The following is a 22,616-nucleotide window of genomic DNA, read 5'->3' on the forward strand; positions in this document are numbered from 1 at the left end:
ATGAACCAAGTCCCTGAGATGAGAACAGAGAAAATGCCAATAAGAAGCAATTTGACAACAAAATATTCTCAAATTGCATTCACTGCCTCATGAAAACCATGTTGCCCTTGCTTAAGACGGGTGCAAAACATTTCCTAGAGGCCAAAGTCTTTGCGCCTTCTGTCGCACGTTTTGGATGTGATCCCCTCCCTTTGCCTCTGCAATGCGAACTGCTAATGGGCACAGAGAAGAGGACTTGATTCCATAATCAATTAAATAAGCTTTGGCAACGTCGGCAGCAACCTTCCCGAAATAGAAGGCCTTCCTCAGCCGCATCTGTTCCCTCATGAACGAACGTCGAGTAACACCGCAAGCAACAGAGATATCGTTCATGACTCTTCTCCCATTTGACCTCCGAGTTCGGACACTGTCGTCCTCGTACTGACCCTCGCAAGAATTGAACTCTAATAACCCCACACCGAAATTAAACCGGAAGTTACGTGAGTCAGGACCGTGTTCATCTCTCATCTCGATAACGGAAACACGATGACGACTTTGGCCACCCGGCCACCGCGTCGAAAAAGCCCCAAAATTAGGATCGGAACTCAAACTCCCCTTGCCACGCGGGAAGGCACAAGCCGAAAGTCAATTCAAATCAAATCAAGTCATGCAAAAACCGAAACAAAACGCAAGAGAGCTCCTTCCACCGCGACCGAATGCAGCCCCCCTGGCATCGTACAGTAACTGACAAGCGTGACGGCTGCAATATGGCAACGGAGTACTGCCAAACAGGATACCAGCACCGATACCTTACCGTTCTCTTCGTCACGATCCGCGATTCGATTTGACAGCGGTGTTTATTTCCGGGTGGGAGCAAAAGAAAGGAGGAGGAGCTCTTGAAACAAGTTTCGTTTTCCAGCTCTCTGCAACACACACACACACACACACATACATCCCAACCCCCCGTCCCAAAAAATTCTCAAAACAATAATATTCCGAATACTACTGTATCGCCAGGCAGGGCTCAAACACGACGCTTGATGCTGAGCGCGTGGCGTTCCAAACTTCGGTGCAGATGTGGGTGGGCTCCAGGGGAGGCGAACCTTGTCGCACGCATGAACACCCTCGGCTTCCGGGTGCTTGGGGCTTCTGTGCGACGACGGGGCTGCGCCGTGGCCCACCATCAACCAAGGCGAGCAACCAGGCAAAGGTATCCTCAGGGGAGTTCCTTGAACTGGAGTAAAATTATGACTTGGTTGAAGAGAGTGGAGAGGGGAGGGAGAAAGATGGGAAAAGCGTGGGAGAATATCGGGTACTCTGTTCAAACTGCCGGGGAAGAACCGTATTTCCTTCCGCCACTTTGGGGTTGTTAGAAAAAGTTCTCTTTATTTATTTATTGACCGACCGGAACTGCCCGTCCTAGTTTTTCCATATTATGTTGGTCATGAATGTTTTGGAGTCTATTTTCGAATTATGACTGGGACTGGTAGGTATATGGACTGGTGAGATTGCCAGGACAGGCACAAGGACAAGTATCGCGCGAAAAGAGGGGAAAGTAAGCACTTTGATAAGTCACACTACCCCTCGGATCGCCGAGATAAGTAGCATCGCATCTCCCCCGTCTATCGCTAGTGATTGTAAGGTTCAGGCCCTCACTTCCTACCGTCAGCACTAAAAGTTTACCCCTCTTTTCTTCCACCCACTATCCATTTATTACCAACCCGGAATCGATACGCTGATCGTGAAGCCGGCTGCAGCGTGAGCCTGCGATCACGCTCTGCGCTCAGCTGTTGCGCTTAGAGAACCGTGCTCAAGCTCAGCTCAAGCTCAAGGTTCCCCTCGACTCGCATGCACAAACAAGTAAACTTGAAGCGGAAGCAAGATGACGCGAGGGAGCCGCACGATCGCGGGCATCCATCCATTCATCCATTGAAACAAAAGCAAGCAAACAAACGCGACGCAACTCGACTTAACCTTAATCAGGTCTCGACACGAGTTTCCCTCCCTTCTTTCTAAAATGAAAAATGCCATGAGGCAAGGCAAAAGCAAAGCAAAGCAGAACGTGGCAACGCAAAAGCAAACAACGAACCGGCTAGGGTAGCTCGCCATACTGGGAGTGTGCCGTGCGCCGCGAGCCGGTCGGCAGCGGAGGCAGCAAAGGGGAACGTGGGAGCATGAGGGAGGGAGGAACGGGAGGGACTGAGCGGCGACGAAAAGGGAGGAGGGCGTCGGGAATACCCCAAGCCCAAGGCGTGAAGGCTTAACGGCGTGGTGTTGTGGTGTGATTCGAGAGGGGAGCAAGAGGGGACTGAGCGTTTAAAAGGAAATATCATATATGTCAATCAACGCCGGGTGCCGAGGCTGAGAGCGTGGAGATTGAGATTGAGATTGTCGCGAGGAGGGGAGGAGGAAGAGGGGAAGGAAGGTGGTGGCGATCGTTGGGTGGGCAGCGGAATGTCATTGTCGTGCGAAGAATAAGGAATTGGAGTTGTGGGAGTTGGTGATGTGAGTTGGCGATGGCAAAGAGTGAGGTGCAGCGAGGTGAGTTCATCGAGGGTTCGAGAGGCGCAACATCTCGCATGCTGTATTGTATTGTGCTTCGCAGACCGGTTTGAGATGATGCAGATGCATCGACGATGAGAAGGAGGATTCAGCCTTCCCGGTTGCCTACCGGTTCTTGACACCGTGATTCGAAATTTGAACCGACAATTTCGAAATGCAGGCATTGAGTGAAGGTTGTTGTTGGTTATGTCACTGTGTAACCAACTCGCCTCAACTCGCTTGCCCAGCACATATGCACAGCTGCTCAGCCCCACCATCCAACCTGTGATTCGGGTCCGAGTCCAGCACCTGACTTCCACTTCGAGTCGCCATGAAGCCGATCACACACCTCTGCGATCACACAACTCTCCGCACTGGCCACGCCGAAGGACCGGCCCCAAAGAGAAAGCTGGACCTGATCAAGGGCATGGTATCTGAATGAAGAACCCATGAAGCCGATCACACAGCTCTGCCGACTGGGGAGCCCAAAAGGAAAAGAAACGTTTGGTTATTCCCAGGCCTTGCTCGGCAACCTTGCCGTTAGGAGTTTGATCGCCTCTCGTCTCCAGGTTGCGCTCAATGCGGGGATTCGGAAGGGAGGGAGCCTGAGCCTGCATCCAGTCCAACACCTACCCTTGCCAACTGTCTGTTGAGAGAAAGGGAAGGGATGGGCTGGATGGAAAGGATCTGAGGGATCAATCTGAGGGATCAGGGGGCTTTGAATAATAGGATTGATGGGGAGGGATGGCATGAGGTTCCTGACTCGAGAAGGAAATTACTTGCACACGAATACACTAACTATGGTTAGGAGCCTGAGCTGTTGGGTCACTGGAGCGGTGGTCATTAGCAGGCCCGAGAACACTCGGGATACATGTGGGGTACCTAGCAACCTCTCGCCTTGAAGTAGAGTACATAAACTCTCCAGTAACTCAAATCCCATTTCGTCTTGTGCACAGACTCGTTCCCGTTTGATCGCTTGCATCACCGTTTGAACGATTCCTTCCTGAAACCACACCCCGCTCGACCGCCCCTCCCGAGAAATCTTGCAACACTCTGGAAGCAGCTGCGAAGCACCTAAAAATATTTCTTCGCCACATGGCAAACCGGGATGGTTTCTCGATCGAGAAGAGTCTTCCATGGGCAGTTCTCCATTTATTTTTGGGGCATTTCTGATGGCTGCGAGAGGTGTGCTCGGGGAATTTCGATGAACATGTACGGAAAAGGAGGCGAACGGCAAGGAATGAGAACGTGGACAGAAACGCACATGTTTCAAGGCTCGGTTGTGGCTTGCCTCGCTCCTGAGATATTTCGCAATAATAAGCAATATGAAAATAGCAAATTGGCTGCATGATATTAACAATATGTGCGAAAGCACGAAATTATTAAGCTACTGTAGCATAAGGAAAGGATTTGGGGGAGCGAATAATGACGAATTGCGAGCCAGCGTCGGGCTTGCAGCAACGAGCAAAAGGAAATGGAACGAAAATGGAAAGAAAGATTATGTGCATGACGACACGAGGTGTGACGCGTTGATCATTCTTTTGCCTTCGGGGCTTCGAGAGAAAGTTTGCAGCTTGCTTGAGCTCCCTGTGTGATCAAGCTATCCAGATCTCCTGGAGACCAGAACATCGCTGCGGTCCCTCGTTGAAAAACAGGGACTTCCCTGATTTAAGGTTTTTTTGCTATTCCTGACAGCTGCAGACGACTAGGGAGATTGTTCGTATTTGAACTTTATCTTAGTCGGAGGTACCGCTATGTCTTTGTGATTCGCTATCTCGTCTGATTACGCGTCAATCACAGAAGAGCCACGAGGAAATGAGCTGGAAGCCGTTGAAACCTGAGAAGAAACGAAGAGAAATGACGACGTCCCTAGATCCGATCCGCCAGTCGGAGCGCGTGGCAGCCGGTCAATGGGAGCTCGACGAGGCTGTTTGAGGCTTGAGCAAGCCTTGTTTCGATCGCTTCTTCTGGAGCCAAATTTTAAAGTCGAGATCTCGACTTGAATTGAGTTTGCCTAAACTTTGCTCGGCCAGGGAAGCGCCAGCGATGCAGGCTCGCTGTCATGAGAAGGTTAGCTAGCATTGTGGACGGGGGTGATGCTACCGGTGAACTGGCATGTTGTCGATACTGCTTCAAGTTTGGTGGGGGATGGTTTGTCGAGACAGTGACCTCTCAGAACGCAGGGAGGTTGTAAGCGAGGCGTCTGGGAGACGCGGGTGTCCTTCGTTTTCGTGCCAGCCGAGGGACTTTTTTGTTGCAAGCTTCGTCCCCCGCCTTGTATAAATGCAAATGCACGAATAAATCCTCTGACAAATCTAACATTCCAGTCCCGATACTCCGTCTCCTGGGACGATAGAAAGTAAGACAAGATTTTACTTTGCGTGCGAGGCGTTGTCCGTCCGGCGATCTTCAGACGGGCGGGCGGGTTGAAGCTGCGCTTGCAGCATCGTGGCATCCAAGACAAAAGGCGGTTCTGGAAGTTCTGCCTGCAGAGACAAGGGGACGGGGGATTTTCCACAAGCAGTCCCTGGCCCGTCCTGTGGCCGCGGTGGCTGCAATTGGAATCCGTCCCGCAAATTCCACGAACTTATGCGGAACTAATGCGTGCTCTTGCGTTTCGGTTCCGGACTTGAGGGACGCAGACGGGGAGGGTGCTGATTAGACGCTAAAGCTTCTTTACATTTTGCATTCCCCTTCAATGCTACGTTCCTTTTGAAGTCTGCTTTTGTTGTTGGTTGAGGTGAAGGGGAGGACGACTCGCTTCGGGATACGGACGTACAAAACAGGCGTGCCGAGCCTACCGCTCACAGACCTTTTGGCGTCCTCAGCTCGAGAGCAGAGGCGCAGAAGAAGCATAAGCAATTTAGCGGATTGAGGTCCCGGGCAAGGAATCTGGCTTGCGCTTTATCGTTTGGGTTTGAAGGATTGAGATAGAGCCAATCCTGACGGCCGGGTGCGATAGCGGTGGGGTTGTGGGGACAGCGGCATTCCGCTACTGTAGATGGCTTTCTGGGTTGGTTTCCGCTTCCGCGCGAGTGGGAGCCTGGGACGAGATTTGTGGAGATGACTTTTCGTTGTCAAGAGAAGGGGGGGTAAGAGAGTCCCGGATGCTGGGGACCAAATTCCGGTGCGAGAAGCGAGAGACGGGAGGTAGGATTGCGACGGTGGTTTTGTGTTGGAACTGAAGTGCATCTGACTGCAGTTTGGTGGTTGAGGTAACCAGTCACATGTTTGCTTTGTTACCAACGGTCCCGCTTGTGTCAACTGCTGCACGATGTGATGAGTTGCAGCTTTGAAAGTCCCGAAGTGATCACATTTTTATTTTCGGAGGGGATGAGAGACGCTGAAATGCACGAGAGAGGGCTCAACGTTTGATAGGATCTTGGATCTGTCGGGTTTGGAGCTGGATTGATTGATCTCCGCATCGGACGATGTTCGCAGTTTGGTTATCGAGTCTGATAGCTGCAGGTGGATAAAGTGACCTTGATCGTGCGGAGGTGTCGCAGGTGAGGCCAGAGGCCGTGCCTCTGCTCATACATAGTAGTAATCGGATGTGGGAACAGCTGCTGGGAGGAGGTATCACGAGGAAAGAAATTATGAAGCTGCTTGGCCTTTGAGAGTAAAGCTTGAATGTCGTGATAGCGGGGCAAAGTTGAAGATGTCGCGACTGGTGTTGTTGCTGATCTTTTGGCCTCGGCCCAGGTAAGGCTGATCATGGCCGTTGTTGGTGTCGTACGGTACGATTCCAAGGGATCGTCATCGACAGGGGAAATCTCACATTTCCTTCTCCTCGGCGACGATTAACTGCCGAGCCCCCCACCTCTGCAGTTCTCAATCTAAGATCAACTTGGAGATGGCCTCGACGATCCTCTTGGGGCTTTGCGCTCATTGGCAACGTTTGCAATGTGCCTGCAGCAGCTCAGAGCACGAGGAAATGCCCCGATTTGGCCATTTTGGAGCCGGGCTTCGGGCTCCCGCTGACCTTATTGGCCTTGCTGCATAATTATTGCATATGCGGTTTGACCTTATGCTGCACGCGCTGCACTTGTGCATACCTCGAAATAGAGTCGAGGTGTGAAGTAAGGACGTGGGGCTGCATACGGAGTACATCAGGGCGTCAGAAATGCCCAAGAGGCAGCCCTCCCATTATCGACAACGATAATGACATTGGTTTCTATTCTCGCGCGGGATGATGACAGGCTGGGGAAGACAGATGGGGGGTTCCGGATCTGGGTTTACGTGAGAAGGATATCTGCTATATCTGGGGAGGCGCTCTGTGCGGAACGCCGCCTGGCTCCCGACTCCCGAGCCGTGCCGTTGGTTGGTGATGTGATGTGATGTGATATGACGGTGATGACTCGGATTCGCACTTCTTCTTCCTTGAGCCACCAACTTCCAAGCTCCAGCCCAGCGTTCATGCTCCCCCTTGCCTGTGGTCAGCAGTAGGCTTGGAGCCTGGAAATGCGCGAGCCAGCTGCTTGGGCACGCCACACGGCTCCGGATGCCAAATCCCAGGGCCACCCAAAGGTCGTCGTAAACTTCCGCGAATGTGTGGGTACAGCAGAGAAAGGGAAGGGGAGGGAGGGAAGAGAGTGGATGGAAAAGAGAGAGAGAGCGGAGAGAGGAGGGCAGAGAGTGGATGGAAAAGAGAGGCGTGCAAATGGGGAAGAGTGAGTGGTGCAGGCGGCTGGCCCCAGCACGTGCCAAGGGGGCCTTGCCGCAGCACTGGGAGAGGCCTGTCGAAAGGAGACCCCACGCTGCAGGGGTCGGCGCTGCACTACGGAGGTCAGACTGCTGGGAGAAACGAAGGAAGGGAGCCAGGCTGCCAGGCTGCCAGGCTGCCAGGCTGCTCCCAGGCTAGCACGAGGCAAGCATTAGGGGAGGGCGGCGCGGGGAGAGGGGGCGCGGGGAGAGGAGAGGGGCATGAGGGGACCACGAAGCAGGGCATTCGTGACGAACGGCCACGGAAAGGATGAGAACAGAGTTGCTCCCAAGTGTTCTGTCCCAAGTGTCCTGTCCCAAGGCGCCTAGAGCACCCCCGTGGGCTTGCTAATCCTTTATGTGTGTGTACTTGTATCTCGATGACATCCCCCATGGCACACACTTCACTTCACTTCACGCCTCTGGGGCTGCTGCCGCTACTGATGCCGACGAGAACGAAAAACACATGAGCCCGAAACAAGAGACACCACGAAAATAGCCGTGGGAGATTCGAGGCAATCTGCAATCGCGCGCTCCAAGAAAGGGGGATCGCGGATGGGGGCGGAGTGTACCATTAATCTCCCAAAGCGGATCGATCTGCTCTCTCGTTGGCCGAGGAAACGCTTGCTCAACAACAACAACACCAGAACCTTCAGATGACCAAGAAATGACTGGAATAATCCGTGCAAGAGGGACAGGAAGGACCGATTGATGATAATTGTCCGGAGGCAGGCGAGATTGCAAGCGTCAAAAAAAAAAGAGCTGCATTGACGGGCGGTTTGCATCCAGATGAGATCGTCTCGAAAAAGAGTGATGCATCTCATCTGTATTTGGAGGAGCATTGTTTCATTCTTCAATAGTCAATACACACTGTGATATCGTCGGGCAAGGCAAGCCCAGGCAAGGGAAGGCCAAGACGACGACGACAATTGGATTCTCTGTAGCTGGCTGTTGGTCGAACGACGCACGAGACCCCGAGTACGAAGTGCTGCATCGCGGCTTGCGGTGCGGCTGGTGATCATTCGAAGCATCTCTGCCCAAACCAAACACACCACGACGAATGCTTATTTTGCTGCATGTTGCCAACTGCCAGCCTGGCTTCACAACCTCACCAACGGTAGATCCAAATCCCCTACGCAACTGTTGAGCCTGCCGTCGCTCCAGGCCTAGGCTTTCGACCCCCATCCGCGCGTGAAGCTTCTCGGTGACCGTGTATCCCAAGGTGTTGATGTGCAAAGCATGAGCAGCGAGGAGGGCCACAGGGCATCGAAAGCGTTAAACGGGGTCGACAGGGCTGAGCAGCGCGGATTTGGGGCTTGCAAGTTGCAGTGGCCAACGGACACTCCATCTGGCTGCACCTCCGAATGCCCTCACCGCACGGCTCTTCTCAATGCCCTCCCTTTGCTGCTGGGTCAGCCACGGCTGCATGCCCCTGCAACCACACGGCGACCACTCTCCCCGTTGACTCTGTGCCCCTGCCCTGCCCTTCCCTGCCCTGGGCTGTCAAAATCCCCGACTGCCCCCCCCCCTCGAGTGCAACGCTGCGCCTGCACCTGCCAGCTCTGCGTCTGCTTCCTTTTCAACACTGTACGCTCGCCGACCACGCCAAACACGACACTGGCACGCTCGAGACGGTGCTGATCCTCCTTGCCCATTCTCGTAGAGTTTCTTTCTTTCTCTCTTTCTTTCTTTCGCGGTGTTCCGTTCTGTTTTGTCTTGGATGGCATCAATTAATTACACGGAAAAACAACTGCGGCTGCTGCTACTGCTGGTGCAAGCTACGCCGCCTCGGGCCCGCAAGTCGAGTCGAGCGAGGCATGCGTGCGTGCGTGCACTGTTTTGCCGCTCCCTTATTCGACACATGCCTGCCCCTGCCCTTGCATTATTTTAACCTCCTCCACCACACCCGCACCATCCCCGTCCAACACCAAAGCACCAAGCACCAGAAAGACCCCCCAGCACCCAACCCAGCACCTTCACGTCCTCGTCAAAGGCCCAGCTGGGAGGCCCAAGCTATTATTGCTGCTCTTGATCTTTCGTCGACCCTCTCCCCTCCCATACTAGAGTAATAATAACTCGTCCTGCACTGCAACGCAACCGACCTACGAGGCCAGACGAAATCCCTTGCAGATCCGGACGGTTGAAGGAAGAAGGCACGAAACAACCTCACCTCCTATCTGCCTACATTATCGATTGCCAGCACAATCGGAGGAGGGGCGTTCTGTCCGGCAGCAAAGAGAGAACTGCGTTCGCTGTCTCGAGCAGCAGTTTCACGCATTGGCATTGCTCGGATTCCAGGTGCAGCTGCACGAAAACATCCTCTCCTACCACCCAGCACCACTACATCCGAGACCGACGCATTGGCGATTTTCGACCAAACTCAGCGGCCTGACACGTCAATTGCTTCTCCCTCCATTGGCCCAATCGTCATATTCTGACTCGAGGCCCCAGAGCATAAGTGTTTCTTTGCGGGACTCCAGGGGGCCAGGCACGCTTCGAGCCAGCAGGAGGTCCACCCTCTCCCTGCCACCTTGGCAGCGCAGCTTATTGTTGGAGGAAAACGAACGAACATACAACTGCAACGAAGACGTCCAGCTTGAGGCAGATCTGCATAAGGAAACCCACAACCCCGGCATTACCTTCTGCCTGTGCATGACGAGCTCGTTGACTGGTGAGTCTTCCCGAAACCTTGAAGCCATGCCGATTTTGGTATGCAGCCTTCCGCCACGCTCTATTAGATCATGACATTCCTGGGCCCCCTCACTGCATTCCTCCTTCTCCCTAACTTCACAACATCAGGTTGAGCAGTCTATTCCTGCTAACTGATCCTCCACGGCAGGTCACGGTCTGTTCGTCCATCCTCAACTGCATAACCGGCAAAGAACCTCAGGTCTACATCTGGAAGCCGGCTTCGACTTTTATTGATATACGGCCTGACCCGAGTGTATCGACTATACTATCCTATTGATCACCCTAGTTCGATCACTCCATACGACAATCACGCCTCCTGGGAACAGACGAGGAATTTGAGGAGAAAGTCTGGAAGATCAAGGGATTATATTCTACAGGAACGACTCACACCCCGCTGGACAACAACTTCACCAATTCATCTCATGGTAACCCTTCAAGGTGGCCCATCATGGTGACGGACGGTGACCAGTCATTGCGTTCCAGCGTTCACGTAGCACCGCTGTCCATCAACAAGGACAGGTCTCGTGGATCGAGCAACGTCTCCAGTCACAGGAGGAATTTGTCCTCGCGGAGCAGCAACCGGACAGGAGATTCGAGGAGCAGTCAATCACAGATGACGCCTCCAGCAACACCAAATGGCTCGCAGGAGGACCTCCGTCAACATATAGAACCGCAGCAGCCCGTCTTCCACAACTTCCTCCGCGCGTTCTACCCTTTTCACCCCACCTACGCCGTCTCAGATACCACAGTCACGCTACCGTTGAACGAGGGGGACGTAATTTTAGTTCATTCGATACATACGAATGGTTGGGCAGATGGAACCCTCCTCGTATCAGGCGCCCGAGGTTGGCTGCCGACAAATTATTGTGAAGCTTACGATCCTGATTACATGAGGAATCTTCTGAAGGCGTTGCTGAATTTCTGGGATCTTTTACGAAGTCCCATGACACGCGATAGCGAGCTGTTTGCCAACCAAGAGTTCATGCGGGGCATCATTGCAGGTGTTCGATACTTATTAGTTAGTACTATGGGTTACCAAAACGTAAACATGAACGAGCTAACAATTCGCAGGAAAGATCGAACTGCTTGACACGAGAATCAAACCTTGTTCAGAGCAATGATGGCTTACGTAGGAATAGAAAGGCGCTGTTGTCGGATCTTTCAGCTCTGGTCAAGACCGCCAAACGATTACAAGAATACACCGTTGTCCATCACCATCAAACGAATGAAGACGAGGTTAACAGTACGATTGATGAGATGATACTGAAAGCGTTCAAAATTGTCACCCGGGGCGTTAGATTTCTCGATGTCCTCGAAGATGACATCCGATCACGGCAACAGCCAGTTCACCGAGCGATGGCGACCGTGGCCGAAGAAATCTATAATCCTCCAACGCCTCCAGCAGACTCGACGTCATTCGGGGGAACACAACAGGTAGACCCTGCGTATGAGGCGGCATCTCGCAGGAGCTCGAGTCACAGTTCGGCAAGCGGCTTGTCAAATTTGCACGAGCAAACAAAAAGACAATCACAGTCGTACAAACGAATGTCGACCCCTTTTCCTAACAATTCTTCCTCATCACGACCTTTGTCAAGCGCACGTCCAACCTCGGCACACGTCAAAAGACAATCGATTTCACATCGGTTGTCTGCGTCAATTCCAGCTGCGCAGCGACAAAACCTCGTGTCGGAGAAGCTCAACGCCAGTCATGATCTCTTCCTGTCACACCTGGCCTCGGTTATCGGTCGATACAACCTTCAATCGCAATCATCAGCAGAACTCATCTTGTCAGTGCGACAGTCTGTAACTGCCGGGCGCGAAACGTTACTTGTGGTCGAGGCGATCTGCGCACATGATCTTCAGAGCGCTGAAGCTTTGGATCCAGCGCGGAACACGATGTACAACCGGATCAACAAGTTGGTGAACGCGGCGAGGGATATCATCACGGCTGCGGGGATGGAAGAGGAGGACGTCGTGATGCCTCAACAAAACGGACGTCTCTTGACGGCGGCGACGGAATGCGTGAAAGCTGCTGGGGAGTGTGTGGCGAAGACCAGGTTCGTCATTGAGCGAATCGGAGATTTCGAGTTCGAGCCGCAAGCCGATGGCCTTGGTATTGATATAGCGTCGATTGGCGTTGCGTCTATCGAACAGACTAAACCATCCTTAGAAGAAGTCGCACCTCAATCACCCACACCTCAAGAACCCGCCAGTCGACCTCCCCCTCCCCCGCTTGTCATTCCGAGTTACGAGAAACCGCTCCCTGAGGTACCGCTAGGTTCGACGCCGATTGATGAAGATACTACGCGAGTATCACCAGGAGGTCTCGAGCCGGTGGTTGAAGATGAACCAATCGAGATGGCTTCGGAAGATACCAAGCGATCCTCGAGGAGGTCGCTGTTGCCGCCGCTCCCGAAGATGACGAGCCCTCTGTTAACCCAGGACGACTACAGCCCTTCGGAACAATCAGTCAACGAAGGTGAATTCCAGCCGTCTTTCCGATCTGGAAGCATCGCGATATCAACATCCGGAACAAGCAGCACCTATCTCAGTAGCATGCGCGACTCGGAGTCGAGTATCATTTCGCAAACATCGACGCGAGCCACAACTCCCGATAACTCGGTATACGTTCCAAGGAATCAACCATCCATTTCAGATTTAAGCATGAGTGGCAGCCAGTCGACGCTTGCCGACGATGCCGACGAAGGTGAATCGAAGATGTTGGAGAAGACATTTGCGCATGAGTTACTACACAAGGAAGGACAGATTACCGGTGGTACACTTCCAGCGCTGGTTGAGAGACTTACGACACACGATTCGACACCCGACTCGATGTTTGTTTCGACCTTTTACCTCACCTTCCGATTATTCGTCACACCGGTGGAGTTGGCGAAAGCTTTGGTAGATCGATTTGACTATGTTGCAGAGAGCCCTCACATCGCTGGCCCCGTGCGGTTACGAGTATACAATATCTTCAAGGGGTGGCTGGAATCTCATTGGCGGGATCTCTCAGATCACGAGGCCTTGGCCGTGATTGAACCCTTTGCGCAAGACCAGCTCGGCAGAGTTCTACCTGCTACTGGAAAGAGATTATTGGAGTTGGCTCAGAAAGTTTCTTCCGCTAATGGTCCTCTGGTCCCACGACTGATATCCTCGATGGGCAAGACATCGACATCAATCGCACAATACATCCCTGCTGATACTCCATTGCCACCTGCGGTCATCAGCAAGAGCCAAATGGGTCTGTTGAAGAATTGGAAGATGGGCGGAAGCAACCCTACAATCCTCGAATTCGATCCCCTTGAATTGGCACGGCAATTGACGATCAAGGAGATGAACATCTTCTGCTTAATCATGCCTGAAGAGCTTCTTGGCTCTGAATGGACGAAGCGATCAGGGTCGAATGCGGTCAACGTTCGAGCAATGTCAACCCTTTCAACGGATCTCTCCAACTTAGTTGCAGATACCATCCTTCAATACGACGATGCCAAGAAGCGAGCAATCATCATCAAGCATTGGATCAAGATCGCACACAAATGTTTGGAACTCAACAACTACGACTCCCTGATGGCTATCATCTGCTCCCTGAATTCATCCACCATCGTCCGACTGAAGCGTACTTGGGATGCCGTCTCACAGAAGCGACGGGACATGCTCAAGGGTCTCCAAGCGATCGTCGAGCCCGACAAGAACTATGCCGTCCTCCGGCGAAGACTCCACGACCACGTGCCCCCTTGCCTCCCTTTCGTCGGCACCTACCTCACCGATTTGACCTTTGTCGACGCCGGCAATCCGGCCACCAAACAACTCCCTGGCCTGGGCGACTGCGAAGGTATGTCCGTCATCAATTTTGACAAGCATACCCGCACCGCCAAGATCATCGGCGAGCTCCAGCGCTTCCAGATCCCGTATCGTCTCACCGAGGTCCCGGAACTCCAAGAGTGGATCCAGGCCCAGATTGTGCGTGTCAAGTCGAGCTCGGAGAACGAGAACGTGCAGCAGTACTATCGTAAGTCTCTACTCCTGGAGCCGAGAGAGAATCTGCACCCGAAGCCAAGCCCCATCGATGCACAAAATGGATGGTCAGCAGGCCAGAAGGAGAAATTTGATATATTTGCCTGGACGCACTCGAGGGACAAGGAGCGCAGCGGAAGTGTGTCGGCGACACCGATTTGATGGAATGGAACGAAAACCATCCTTTGCAATTGAACACCTCACCCCCTCTTACGACAGAACAATGGTTCTTATGTTACGGCATTAACTACGAACGATCGATTTGATACCCCTCTTTGAATAGCGTTTTAGCGATCTGAATTTTCCCATTACTTTTCCGGCAGCTTTTTCCACCGGGGCTGCAACATTACACATACACGTCGGCGTTTGAAGACGTGAGGCCTGGGCTTGACACTTTACTTTTTTTTTTTATTGTACTGGGAGAATATATGCTTCACGGCTGCATCGATGATGAGGGGACGAGGAGAATGGCGGAAGGAGAAGAAGAAGATATGGATAAGAGGAGTGGAATATTGTGTACTTTTTCTGGAGGCTGGTGTCTGCGCTTCTCATTTCTGCGCAAAAGCAAAATAATCGTTTCTGCATGGTACAAAAAGCAGGAAGGGAAAGAAACAGAAAGGAGGGGAAGAAAAACAGATTGCTGGGCTCGCGCCTACCCGGGTCCGGTCTCGCGGGTCGATCGGGAAGTGTTTTGTACAAGAATGGGCGGGCTTTTTGTGTGTTATACCATGGGGAGGCATAAGAAGAGATTATTGAGGATGCACAGGGGAAGAGGGCTGGCGATGCAGATAGGAATAATGCCATGCATTCATGACCATACGTCGTTCCTTTGACTTTGGGTGATGTGATCTTCAACCGTGCATATTGACTTGCCCGAGCAATCCTCACTTTTGTATTCTTTCCCTGAGTCAATGCACCTGATTAGCTTTGTTTAAATGCGCACTATCCCAAGAGCAAACCGCGTCGGCCGTTATAACTGCATTACATTATCCATACAAAAAGCCCTCTGTGATATACTAATCGAATAGCCCTACCCGCATCTATACGAGATGGCAGACTTCCTCTATCATAGGTTTCGTAAAAGGATATTGGACAGATCAATCGGTCGGACTCTGTGATTAACAAGCTAGACGAGGACAACGATCCGTCGTATCGCATAACAACGGGATGCCAACCTTCGAGATCACTATCTATATAGGATGTCGCAATACAAGTCCGACTAACTTGTCTTTATGGATGAGTCTGGATGCGATGGAAGGGTGGAGATCGGCGTTGAGGGTGGTCTCCGAAAGGGGTCCTCCCTAGTCCAGGTCACAAAGTTCAGTCGCGAAAAAAATATGGCAGGCACATCCTTCTAGCATACGTGCAAGGTCGTATCGTATTAAGGCGAGTATACTAATGGTCAATAGACGGTAATTTATTTGAGGACTTGATCGCTTGGTTGCTGCATCACTGTGGCAGACACCCGGAGCCAAAATCTGTAATCGGCAATGGATGACGCTTCTTTGCACCATTCAGAAAAAAACCCTGTAGATGTGCCGAGACGCAGGAGTAGTATTAAAGTTCCTATCACCATGCTCGCCCAACTTCAACCGAACTGCTTCTTGTGAAGAACAACCAATACGGCATCGGCGGTCCCCACGGATACGATGACGCCCAGTTGGACAGCAAGGAACATCGTTTCAAACGAGGTTGATGTCAGGCGACGCGGTTGTGGGCGGAGGTTACTGGTATTAGACTCAATTTTCCATGCCTTTTTTTGCCCACTGCTGAAACTCAACAGGACTACGCAACCCTCCATCCCGCCACAATAAATAAGCCATATGCCTATTCCAGCTCCGCTTTTCAAGCGCCTGGGCGTTCATCTTGTTTGGATGGTAATCGAGAATCCACGACGAGTCTTCCTCCCTCACACATAAGCACTCGCCTCCCACAATGAAATGGTTGCACCCGACCATATGAATGCTTGATCCTAGCTCGTCGACTATCATTGAAGTGAACTCATCGAATGGCGCTGCGCGGCCTTCGGTTTTCGAATGATGGTCGCAAAGGAAGCAGTGCTTCTCGATGGCATAAATTGAGGACCAAGGATCCTTGATGTTCAAGAATGAGCGGCGTGCCATTAGCTGGGCGAATCTTGCTTGTAGATCTACTTCACGTCGTACAATGTCGCTGCGGTCGTCGATGGTTAGAATCTCGTCCCGGACGTCAGCTCCGTTCTCCGTGAGAGCTGCACATAGCAATGGCCATGCCGTGGGGGATAGTGCCGCATCCAGAGGAGTATATCCCACTATGTTGCTCGAAGTAAGCTCACACTTCTCTAGGAGACGACATATAAGTCCGATAAATGCCCTGCAATTCTCGTTCCCCATTTTATAATTGTTGCAGGCGCTCAATCGGCGCAACAAAAGATGAAGACAGCCTTCTTGATGATTATTCACGGCACGAATGTCAGCCCCAGCTTGTATCAAGGCAAATGCGACTGCCACGAGCTCAGACTGCGGCATGTAGTATAGCGCATATAATAAGGGGGTATTGCCGTTGACGTCACGAGCTTCGAGGTCAGCTCCATGACGCAGAAAATATTTGACGAGTTCGAAAACAGGGCTTCTGGAAGGTTGAGCAATCATTAAGCAATGCAATAGGCTCGCAGAAGCCCGTTGAATGGCGCTCCTACGCTTGTATTGGTGTGTGCCGTATACTTCTGTGCACGACCGTTTTGTGAGAAGGCGAATGAGGCTCAGCAAGTCTTCTGGGATTTTGGCGCTGGTGCTTTTAGGGACTTTAGACACGAGGAGGGCCAAAGCGTGATCGCCGTATCTAAATCCTCAGACGTTGTTCATATTATGTGGCAATAGACAACTTACTTGTTGCAATCCGAAGGATCTGCTCCATGCCGAATCAATAGCCGACACAGATCAAAATCATAACTGTCGTAAATTGTATACTGGTTTGTATTAGTAAATTCGTCAAATTATATGATGCGTAGATTTCGAGAGTACCCAGAGGAGTGAGTTTCCATTTTCATCTCGATCATTGACAGAAATTGTACCACTAGCTAGTATCTCTTGGACAGCTGTATGGTCTTTGCTCTGTAAATGCCGAAAAATGAGCGCATCATTGGGGTGACGATTGAAGGTAGAAAGTCTTCGTGGAATTTTCATCGGGGTATCGGTGCTTCTGCCAAATACTACTGCAACCCCCATGAGTAAAGCCTTCGTCGATGGGATAAAGAGAAGGCTTCCAGTTGTAATGACAGCGCGGGATTCCACTCGTTCATCAATTTCGGAAAGTCCTCTCTTCACAACGATGATCAAGCTCCCCGTGGGAATTTTGGTCTCAACAGTGACATTGTCAAGGAGCGCTATTCGACTTCGAGGTTTAGGGAAATGCCGCTGAGATGGCCAGCCTTCTTGCGTAGTTTGGTGAACGGTGTCGAGTGACGAGGTCGTTGAGAGTGGCCTGCTTTCAAAAGACTTGAGCGGAAGATCCTGAACAGTGAAAGGACCTGATGGTACTATATCTTGACGGCTTCTTTCCGCCTCCAAAGCCTCTACGCAAACGGTGTGCAGTTCTGACAGAAACCAAATTGCAAGGTCTTTGGCGATAGGTAGCGGAATCTCCGCTGAAGACGGCAGAAGGAGTTGATGAACATGAGAACAGATACTGTTCAGGGCAACAACACCATGCATTGGACACCCACGAAGTATAGTAGTGACTTTGCGTTGTTCTTTCTTGAACACAGTTGGTAGCTCTCGCGCTCCATGGCCAAAGGATTGAATATCTAGCTGAATGTTATCAAGTTGAGTGCTGATCTCGGCTGCTGAGCCAGCAATTCTGTCGCAAAAAGCAGTTTGAACTTCGTGTAGAGATTTAACTTTGTTGCTGAGGTGTGTGAGGCTGTTGTTGGTAGTACATCTGTTCGGTCAGCGTGGAATTCCAACGGTGCTTTGCAGATATAAAGCCCTTGACCTAGAAAGCTCGTGGCGTATTGTTTGGCTAGGTAAAAGCTACTTCTGATGGACATATTTAAGAGATGGGAATAGGAGAGAGTACTTACCCCGAGACAACTGAAAAAGCAAGGTGCAAAGTCGTTTTATGATGCATCAGCCTAGTCGCCATCTCGGATATCTCACCCTCACGAAGGAAAGACCTCCACCTCGTGCGCACCTTCCCAAACACTCTATTGTTCTTTGCCACACATCTCTCAATTGTATCCCTGACCTTAGCGATGTCTCTGAATAGTATCTCTAGCCCAACCTGCATGGCATTGAAAGCCTCGCCAGGGTTGTTTGATGATGAGTAAATGGGGCTCCACGTCTGTATTTGAGTTACGACTTTAGTGAGAGCTTCGACTTCACCTCTCAGTTGCTCTAGTTCCGTTGATGATTGTCGAAAGCGGGAGATAAGGCTGCATAACTCTTGGGACACTTGTAGAGTTGCTGCAAGAAGCCCCACGATTTTGGCCGTCGCGGAAAAGGGCTCCATCATCAATTAGACGCACTCAAGACGAAGAAAGGAGGAATGTGAGTAGCGTGGCATACTTGGTAATCTCCATGTTAGAACTGTGAGGGCCAGCGTGGAGACTTTGAAATATCCACAGCGGGTATCTGCAGGTTAGATGGGCGTGGGCTGGGCGTGGGCGTGGGGTTTCCGCAGCGTGCGCCAATCGCCATTGATCATTTGCTAGTGACAAGCTCGCGTGACCACATATTTGGGGGCTGTGATAGTTGGAGCGGCAGAGCAGGCACCAACACATGGTCTGTTATTCTAGTTGTATGACCCCAACAATCCTCCGCTTGAAATGATGCTCTGTAGGGATACGCATAATGAGTTCACGTTGATAGAGGTCGCAAGAGAGGCGAATGAGGGATGTTTCGTGAGGAATGATGAATCTCGGGTTGATCTGTTGGCTTTTGTCCTCGTCTGAATATTGTGATACTTCTGTTGAGCTCACACGGCCTCGTCAAATTTCGCCCCGCCAATTAACCTGTACTTCTCATCTACAATGAGATCGTAATATGTGTTCATTTCTCTACCAGCATAGTAGCAGGCTAAAGAAAGCTGGTGGGGTCGGAAACTGTGGAGGCTACAGACGCCTGAAGAGGGGAAAATGTGCAAAAAATCGGCGCACCCGCGGATGCGTGGCTGATAGCGTCGACAGATATGGGGAAAGAAGGAATGGTATTGGGAAGAGGAGACTTTGGCGACCGCACCTAGTGCAATTGGGTTGGGAGGTACGTGGATCACGCTTGCTGTGGCCAGCGGAGTCGCAGTATGGTTTTATTGTGGCATTAGCCCATAAGGTATCTACAGTAGTCTTATCTTTCACTATTGATGGCACTCCCGTTGGATTCTGATGGCTGGACTACTCTGTCAAAAGCCTTGAGGACGGAGCGTGATTGGGTCTTGAAGGATCTCGACGACATATGCCGTAGGTTGATTTATGTTATGGCAGTAGAAGAGTTGATAGGAGCAGAGAAAGCAGACCGACTCGTTGAGGTGACGAGCCACCTTTACGACCAGTACATGGCTCAAGCAATCTCAGTCAATATGCGCAATGCAAACGGGGTACCCGTCAACGATAGCTAGGAAATCAAAGATGCTTTGGTCTATCATACCGCCTATCGACTCACGCAGAACAAAGTTTCCAAGATCATCCTTCAGGCATTGCTATCAATTATCATTATTTGTAACTTGCTCGCCTGAATCTTCAGCGGCAATACAAAGGATCTTCTATATCACAACCCTTGCTCTATCGCTGGAACGGCAAGCTTGATAGCTGGAAGTGAGTTGTGGAGTCCAGGATTTCTCCCTAAAGATATAGCTTATCTAAGTAATGAGAAGCTCGAGGAGAAGAAGACATTGGATGGGTGGTTGTTCAGCCTGGGTTGGTGGACGAGAAGTGGAGAGCGAGCCCAGCGGTCATCCAAAAGGTTTGGGATAGATGATGGCAGGGAAAATGAGAGATAGACTTCGATGTTACTTAGACAATCTTATTTTCATTTCAAATATGTACAGATTCCACGTGCATGTAGAGCCATCCAATCAATAAAGATGGACCTTCCCAGAAAATACTCGGAGGGAATGATCACATAGTTGTGCATTTCCTTCCAGCACTCCCAGCTGATGTGTGAAAGAGTTATTGTAATACACGAGTATTAATTGATTGGGTTTACATTACAGGGATTTAAGTGAATCTCTCAAATGCTACTGGCCCCTAATATGGTTCCTTAGACGCGGCATTAATTAGTATAAAACCTTCACCTATATTAAGCATTGATTAGCTAATTCTTCTTTTTATTTATGAAGCTATAGCTAATATAATCCGAACTTGCTAGGTTTCAAATAAATCTTCTAGTATTACTAGATATTAATGCGACTTTACTTTGATTTAATAATATTACTAAATTATAATAATATTACTAAATTATAATAATATTACTAAATTATAATAATATTACTAAATTATAATAATATTACTAAATTATAATATTATTACTAAATTATAATATTATTACTAAATTATAATATTATTAGTAAGCTTATTATTAGTAATTTCTCATTTATTAACCTAACTAATATAAATGTCCTTTATATAATTTCTTTAATTTAAGAAAGTATTATTTATAATAAAATCTAGTAATTATATAAATCTTATAATTATTAGCTAATAAATAAATATTTATTAAAATATAAGTAATATAAATTCTCTTTTTAATATAATACTAAAACTATAAGAATTATCTTATTATTATTTATAAATAAAAGTAAAAGTAAAGTAAGAAAAAGAAATAAATTAAGTAATATTAAAAAATTATAATATATATTAAATTATATATAATAAGCTTTAATTATTAATTAAAAGAATCTTTTTATTAGTTTATTAATAATATATTTCTCTTAAATTTATTAATCGAATTATATAACTCTTGAGATAATAGCTATAGCTATACTAATACTTTTTTTAAACTTTATAATAAAAATAGAAATTAGTTTAATATTAAATTAATATTAATAATTATAACTTACTTAAATTAATTAAAATTATAATGGGATTCTTTTAAAATATGTCTCTTTTTAGTAATATATAAACTTTGAGTTAATCTTTATTCTAATTTTGCTCTCTAAATTCGAAAACCTAAAAGTAATGATGCCCACGTCGTTTCGCTTTCCTCTCGTGACCTGGCAGTCTCGATTCCCGTGGGCCCCACTCCTAAGCTCCCGTTCCACCAATTAGCTTCCCTCGAGACTCGGGCCCGTACTTTCTTCCTCGGCTTCTGAGGCTGCGGCTTTAAGGATTAAAATAAGAAATTTTTCGGACAAACATGACAAACTAGCCCGGCTGGCACAATGTAAGCTCTCCTGCTGCTACACTCCAACAACAACCTCTAACGCAAGCGTTTTATAGTGGTTAGCGCGTGGGCCTTTTACACCTCGTCTGAGGAACAAAAGGTAGCCCAAGGTTGAGAGTTCGAGCCTCTCGTCGGGCGATTCCCTTGTGGGATTTGGGGGTTGATTTTTTGCTAGCTGGATTCATATTCCGAGTGCTCATAAAGCCCTTATTTATTTTTGCCTTGTGAGCCCCTTAGATGGAACATAAAACACACTGAATTTGCTTACTCGTAAGTTACGGCTCGTGAACCAATGATGACGTCTTGGACCGTTTCTATAGCCTAACTAACTACAACCAATCTAGCTCGTAATTGTATTCGGACAGAAACACTACATGTCCTATTTCCTCTTCCGATACTGCACAAGTTATTCTCTGCAACTCTAAGGCTGGAAGACATTTCCAGTGTGCATCGCCCTGATCACCCAAGCGAAGTCGCTTATTGAGGCTGTCCCTAGAAGGTTCTGACAGCGCCTCAGCCCTGTGATCGCCCCACTAGCACTTCCCCTTTTTTTCTACGTCTGAGCACCTCGGGGCTTTTTCTTCTTATAAATTTGGAGGAGTTGCCAAAGTTTGTATTGCCCCTATCGCGCCATCGAAGGGTTGACAACCCGAGAGGGTAGACCGGCCAGCCTCTGAGGCCCGCTAGGAGTGCCCGCTCCTCCCCTTCGCCCTCTTCAGCGGGTGCATACCTCGGTTCTCGGTTCTGTTCTACTACTTTGACTTTCCTTGTTCTGTACCTGCGCGTCTTATTCTCCGGGACAAACTTCTCTCTCCTGCCATTCTATTCTCAGCCCGGAACGTTCTTGAGTTGTACAAGATCGATGACCAGAAAGACATACTCTATGACGAGCAGAATAGGAAGTAAGCAAGGCTGGGCAAACGTTATTTGCGAGGCCCGGGATTAAGATAATGAGATATGCGTGCTCCAATCTGGAACCGTCTTATTCTGCTGCCTGAAAGTTTCGAATGTGCTGCTGCTCGATGTGAGGCTGAGTGTTGGCTGCTTGGCACTGCGCACCAGATCCAGAACACCTATACGCGTAAGTAAGGAAAAGACTGTGATTTGTCTGAGGGCGTTGAAATAAACTAATAACTGGGGCGGCGCAGCAACCGGTATTCCTTCTCATCCTTCTGGGTACTTCGTACTTCGGTTGAAGCCCCCTCAGCCTTACGGATACATAGGGGTGTTTTCCATAAGCATCAAAACCCCACACAAGTTTGCGGATATCCCCCCGTGCAGAACAATACTTTGAGCGATTTAATTTCACATTTTCGTCCAGTGCTATCTTATCGA

The 22,616-nt window shown here is 49.6% G+C and overlaps 6 protein-coding genes and 1 pseudogene across 7 annotated transcripts; 2 read left to right on the plus strand and 5 right to left on the minus strand.

Annotated features, from left to right (window-relative positions):
* Positions 1-671: 671 nt before the first annotated feature.
* K444DRAFT_89280 (uncharacterized protein) lies at positions 672-1,523 on the minus strand. The gene is made up of 2 exons (XM_024888782.1): positions 1,385-1,523; positions 672-1,337 (listed from the first exon to the last, which is right to left on the minus strand). The coding sequence occupies exons 1-2, from the start codon at positions 1,409-1,411 to the stop codon at positions 837-839; spliced, it is 528 nt and encodes a 175-aa protein (XP_024732379.1). The 5' UTR covers positions 1,412-1,523; the 3' UTR covers positions 672-836.
* Positions 1,524-1,762: 239 nt separating this feature from the next.
* Positions 1,763-2,204, minus strand: K444DRAFT_89286 (uncharacterized protein). The gene has a single exon (XM_024888784.1). It carries the CDS (start codon positions 2,086-2,088, stop codon positions 1,807-1,809), a length of 282 nt encoding a protein of 93 aa, XP_024732380.1. The 5' UTR covers positions 2,089-2,204; the 3' UTR covers positions 1,763-1,806.
* On the minus strand, positions 2,205-3,123 carry K444DRAFT_89285 (uncharacterized protein). The gene has a single exon (XM_024888783.1). It carries the CDS (start codon positions 2,796-2,798, stop codon positions 2,322-2,324), a length of 477 nt encoding a protein of 158 aa, XP_024732381.1. The 5' UTR covers positions 2,799-3,123; the 3' UTR covers positions 2,205-2,321.
* Positions 3,124-10,140: 7,017 nt separating this feature from the next.
* Positions 10,141-14,221, plus strand: K444DRAFT_89401 (ras GEF). The gene is made up of 2 exons (XM_024888785.1): positions 10,141-10,930; positions 10,984-14,221. Exons 1-2 carry the CDS (start codon positions 10,361-10,363, stop codon positions 14,086-14,088), a joined length of 3,675 nt encoding a protein of 1,224 aa, XP_024732382.1. The 5' UTR covers positions 10,141-10,360; the 3' UTR covers positions 14,089-14,221.
* Positions 14,222-16,672: 2,451 nt separating this feature from the next.
* Positions 16,673-17,800, minus strand: K444DRAFT_89418 (uncharacterized protein). The gene is made up of 2 exons (XM_024888787.1): positions 16,929-17,800; positions 16,673-16,873 (listed from the first exon to the last, which is right to left on the minus strand). Exons 1-2 carry the CDS (start codon positions 17,616-17,618, stop codon positions 16,790-16,792), a joined length of 774 nt encoding a protein of 257 aa, XP_024732383.1. The 5' UTR covers positions 17,619-17,800; the 3' UTR covers positions 16,673-16,789.
* K444DRAFT_617191 (uncharacterized protein) lies at positions 17,560-18,462 on the minus strand. The gene has a single exon (XM_024881069.1). It carries the CDS (start codon positions 18,415-18,417, stop codon positions 17,983-17,985), a length of 435 nt encoding a protein of 144 aa, XP_024732384.1. The 5' UTR covers positions 18,418-18,462; the 3' UTR covers positions 17,560-17,982.
* A 2,860-nt stretch (positions 18,463-21,322) lies between these two features.
* On the plus strand, positions 21,323-21,419 carry K444DRAFT_t31 (annotated as a pseudogene). The gene has a single exon. The product of its transcript is annotated as a tRNA-OTHER (tRNA).
* Positions 21,420-22,616: the final 1,197 nt, after the last annotated feature.

Source organism: Hyaloscypha bicolor, assembly GCF_002865645.1.
Source record: "Hyaloscypha bicolor E unplaced genomic scaffold K444scaffold_125, whole genome shotgun sequence".
NCBI lineage: Eukaryota > Fungi > Ascomycota > Leotiomycetes > Helotiales > Hyaloscyphaceae > Hyaloscypha > Hyaloscypha bicolor.

Coding starts and splice junctions, on each gene's coding strand:
- K444DRAFT_89401 (XM_024888785.1), top strand. CDS start 10,361: ATGGTGACGGACGGTGACCAGTCATTGCGTTCCAGCGTTCACGTAGCA. Junction 10,931..10,983: donor CAGGTGTTCGATACTTATTA/GTTAGTACTATG, acceptor AACAATTCGCAG/GAAAGATCGAACTGCTTGAC.
- K444DRAFT_89418 (XM_024888787.1), bottom strand. CDS start 17,618: ATGCATGGTGTTGTTGCCCTGAACAGTATCTGTTCTCATGTTCATCAA. Junction 16,874..16,928: donor ATGGAAACTCACTCCTCTGG/GTACTCTCGAAA, acceptor AATACAAACCAG/TATACAATTTACGACAGTTA.
- K444DRAFT_89285 (XM_024888783.1), bottom strand. CDS start 2,798: ATGGTGGGGCTGAGCAGCTGTGCATATGTGCTGGGCAAGCGAGTTGAG.
- K444DRAFT_89280 (XM_024888782.1), bottom strand. CDS start 1,411: ATGGAAAAACTAGGACGGGCAGTTCCG. Junction 1,338..1,384: donor AACTAGGACGGGCAGTTCCG/GTCGGTCAATAA, acceptor ACAACCCCAAAG/TGGCGGAAGGAAATACGGTT.
- K444DRAFT_89286 (XM_024888784.1), bottom strand. CDS start 2,088: ATGGCGAGCTACCCTAGCCGGTTCGTTGTTTGCTTTTGCGTTGCCACG.
- K444DRAFT_617191 (XM_024881069.1), bottom strand. CDS start 18,417: ATGATGGAGCCCTTTTCCGCGACGGCCAAAATCGTGGGGCTTCTTGCA.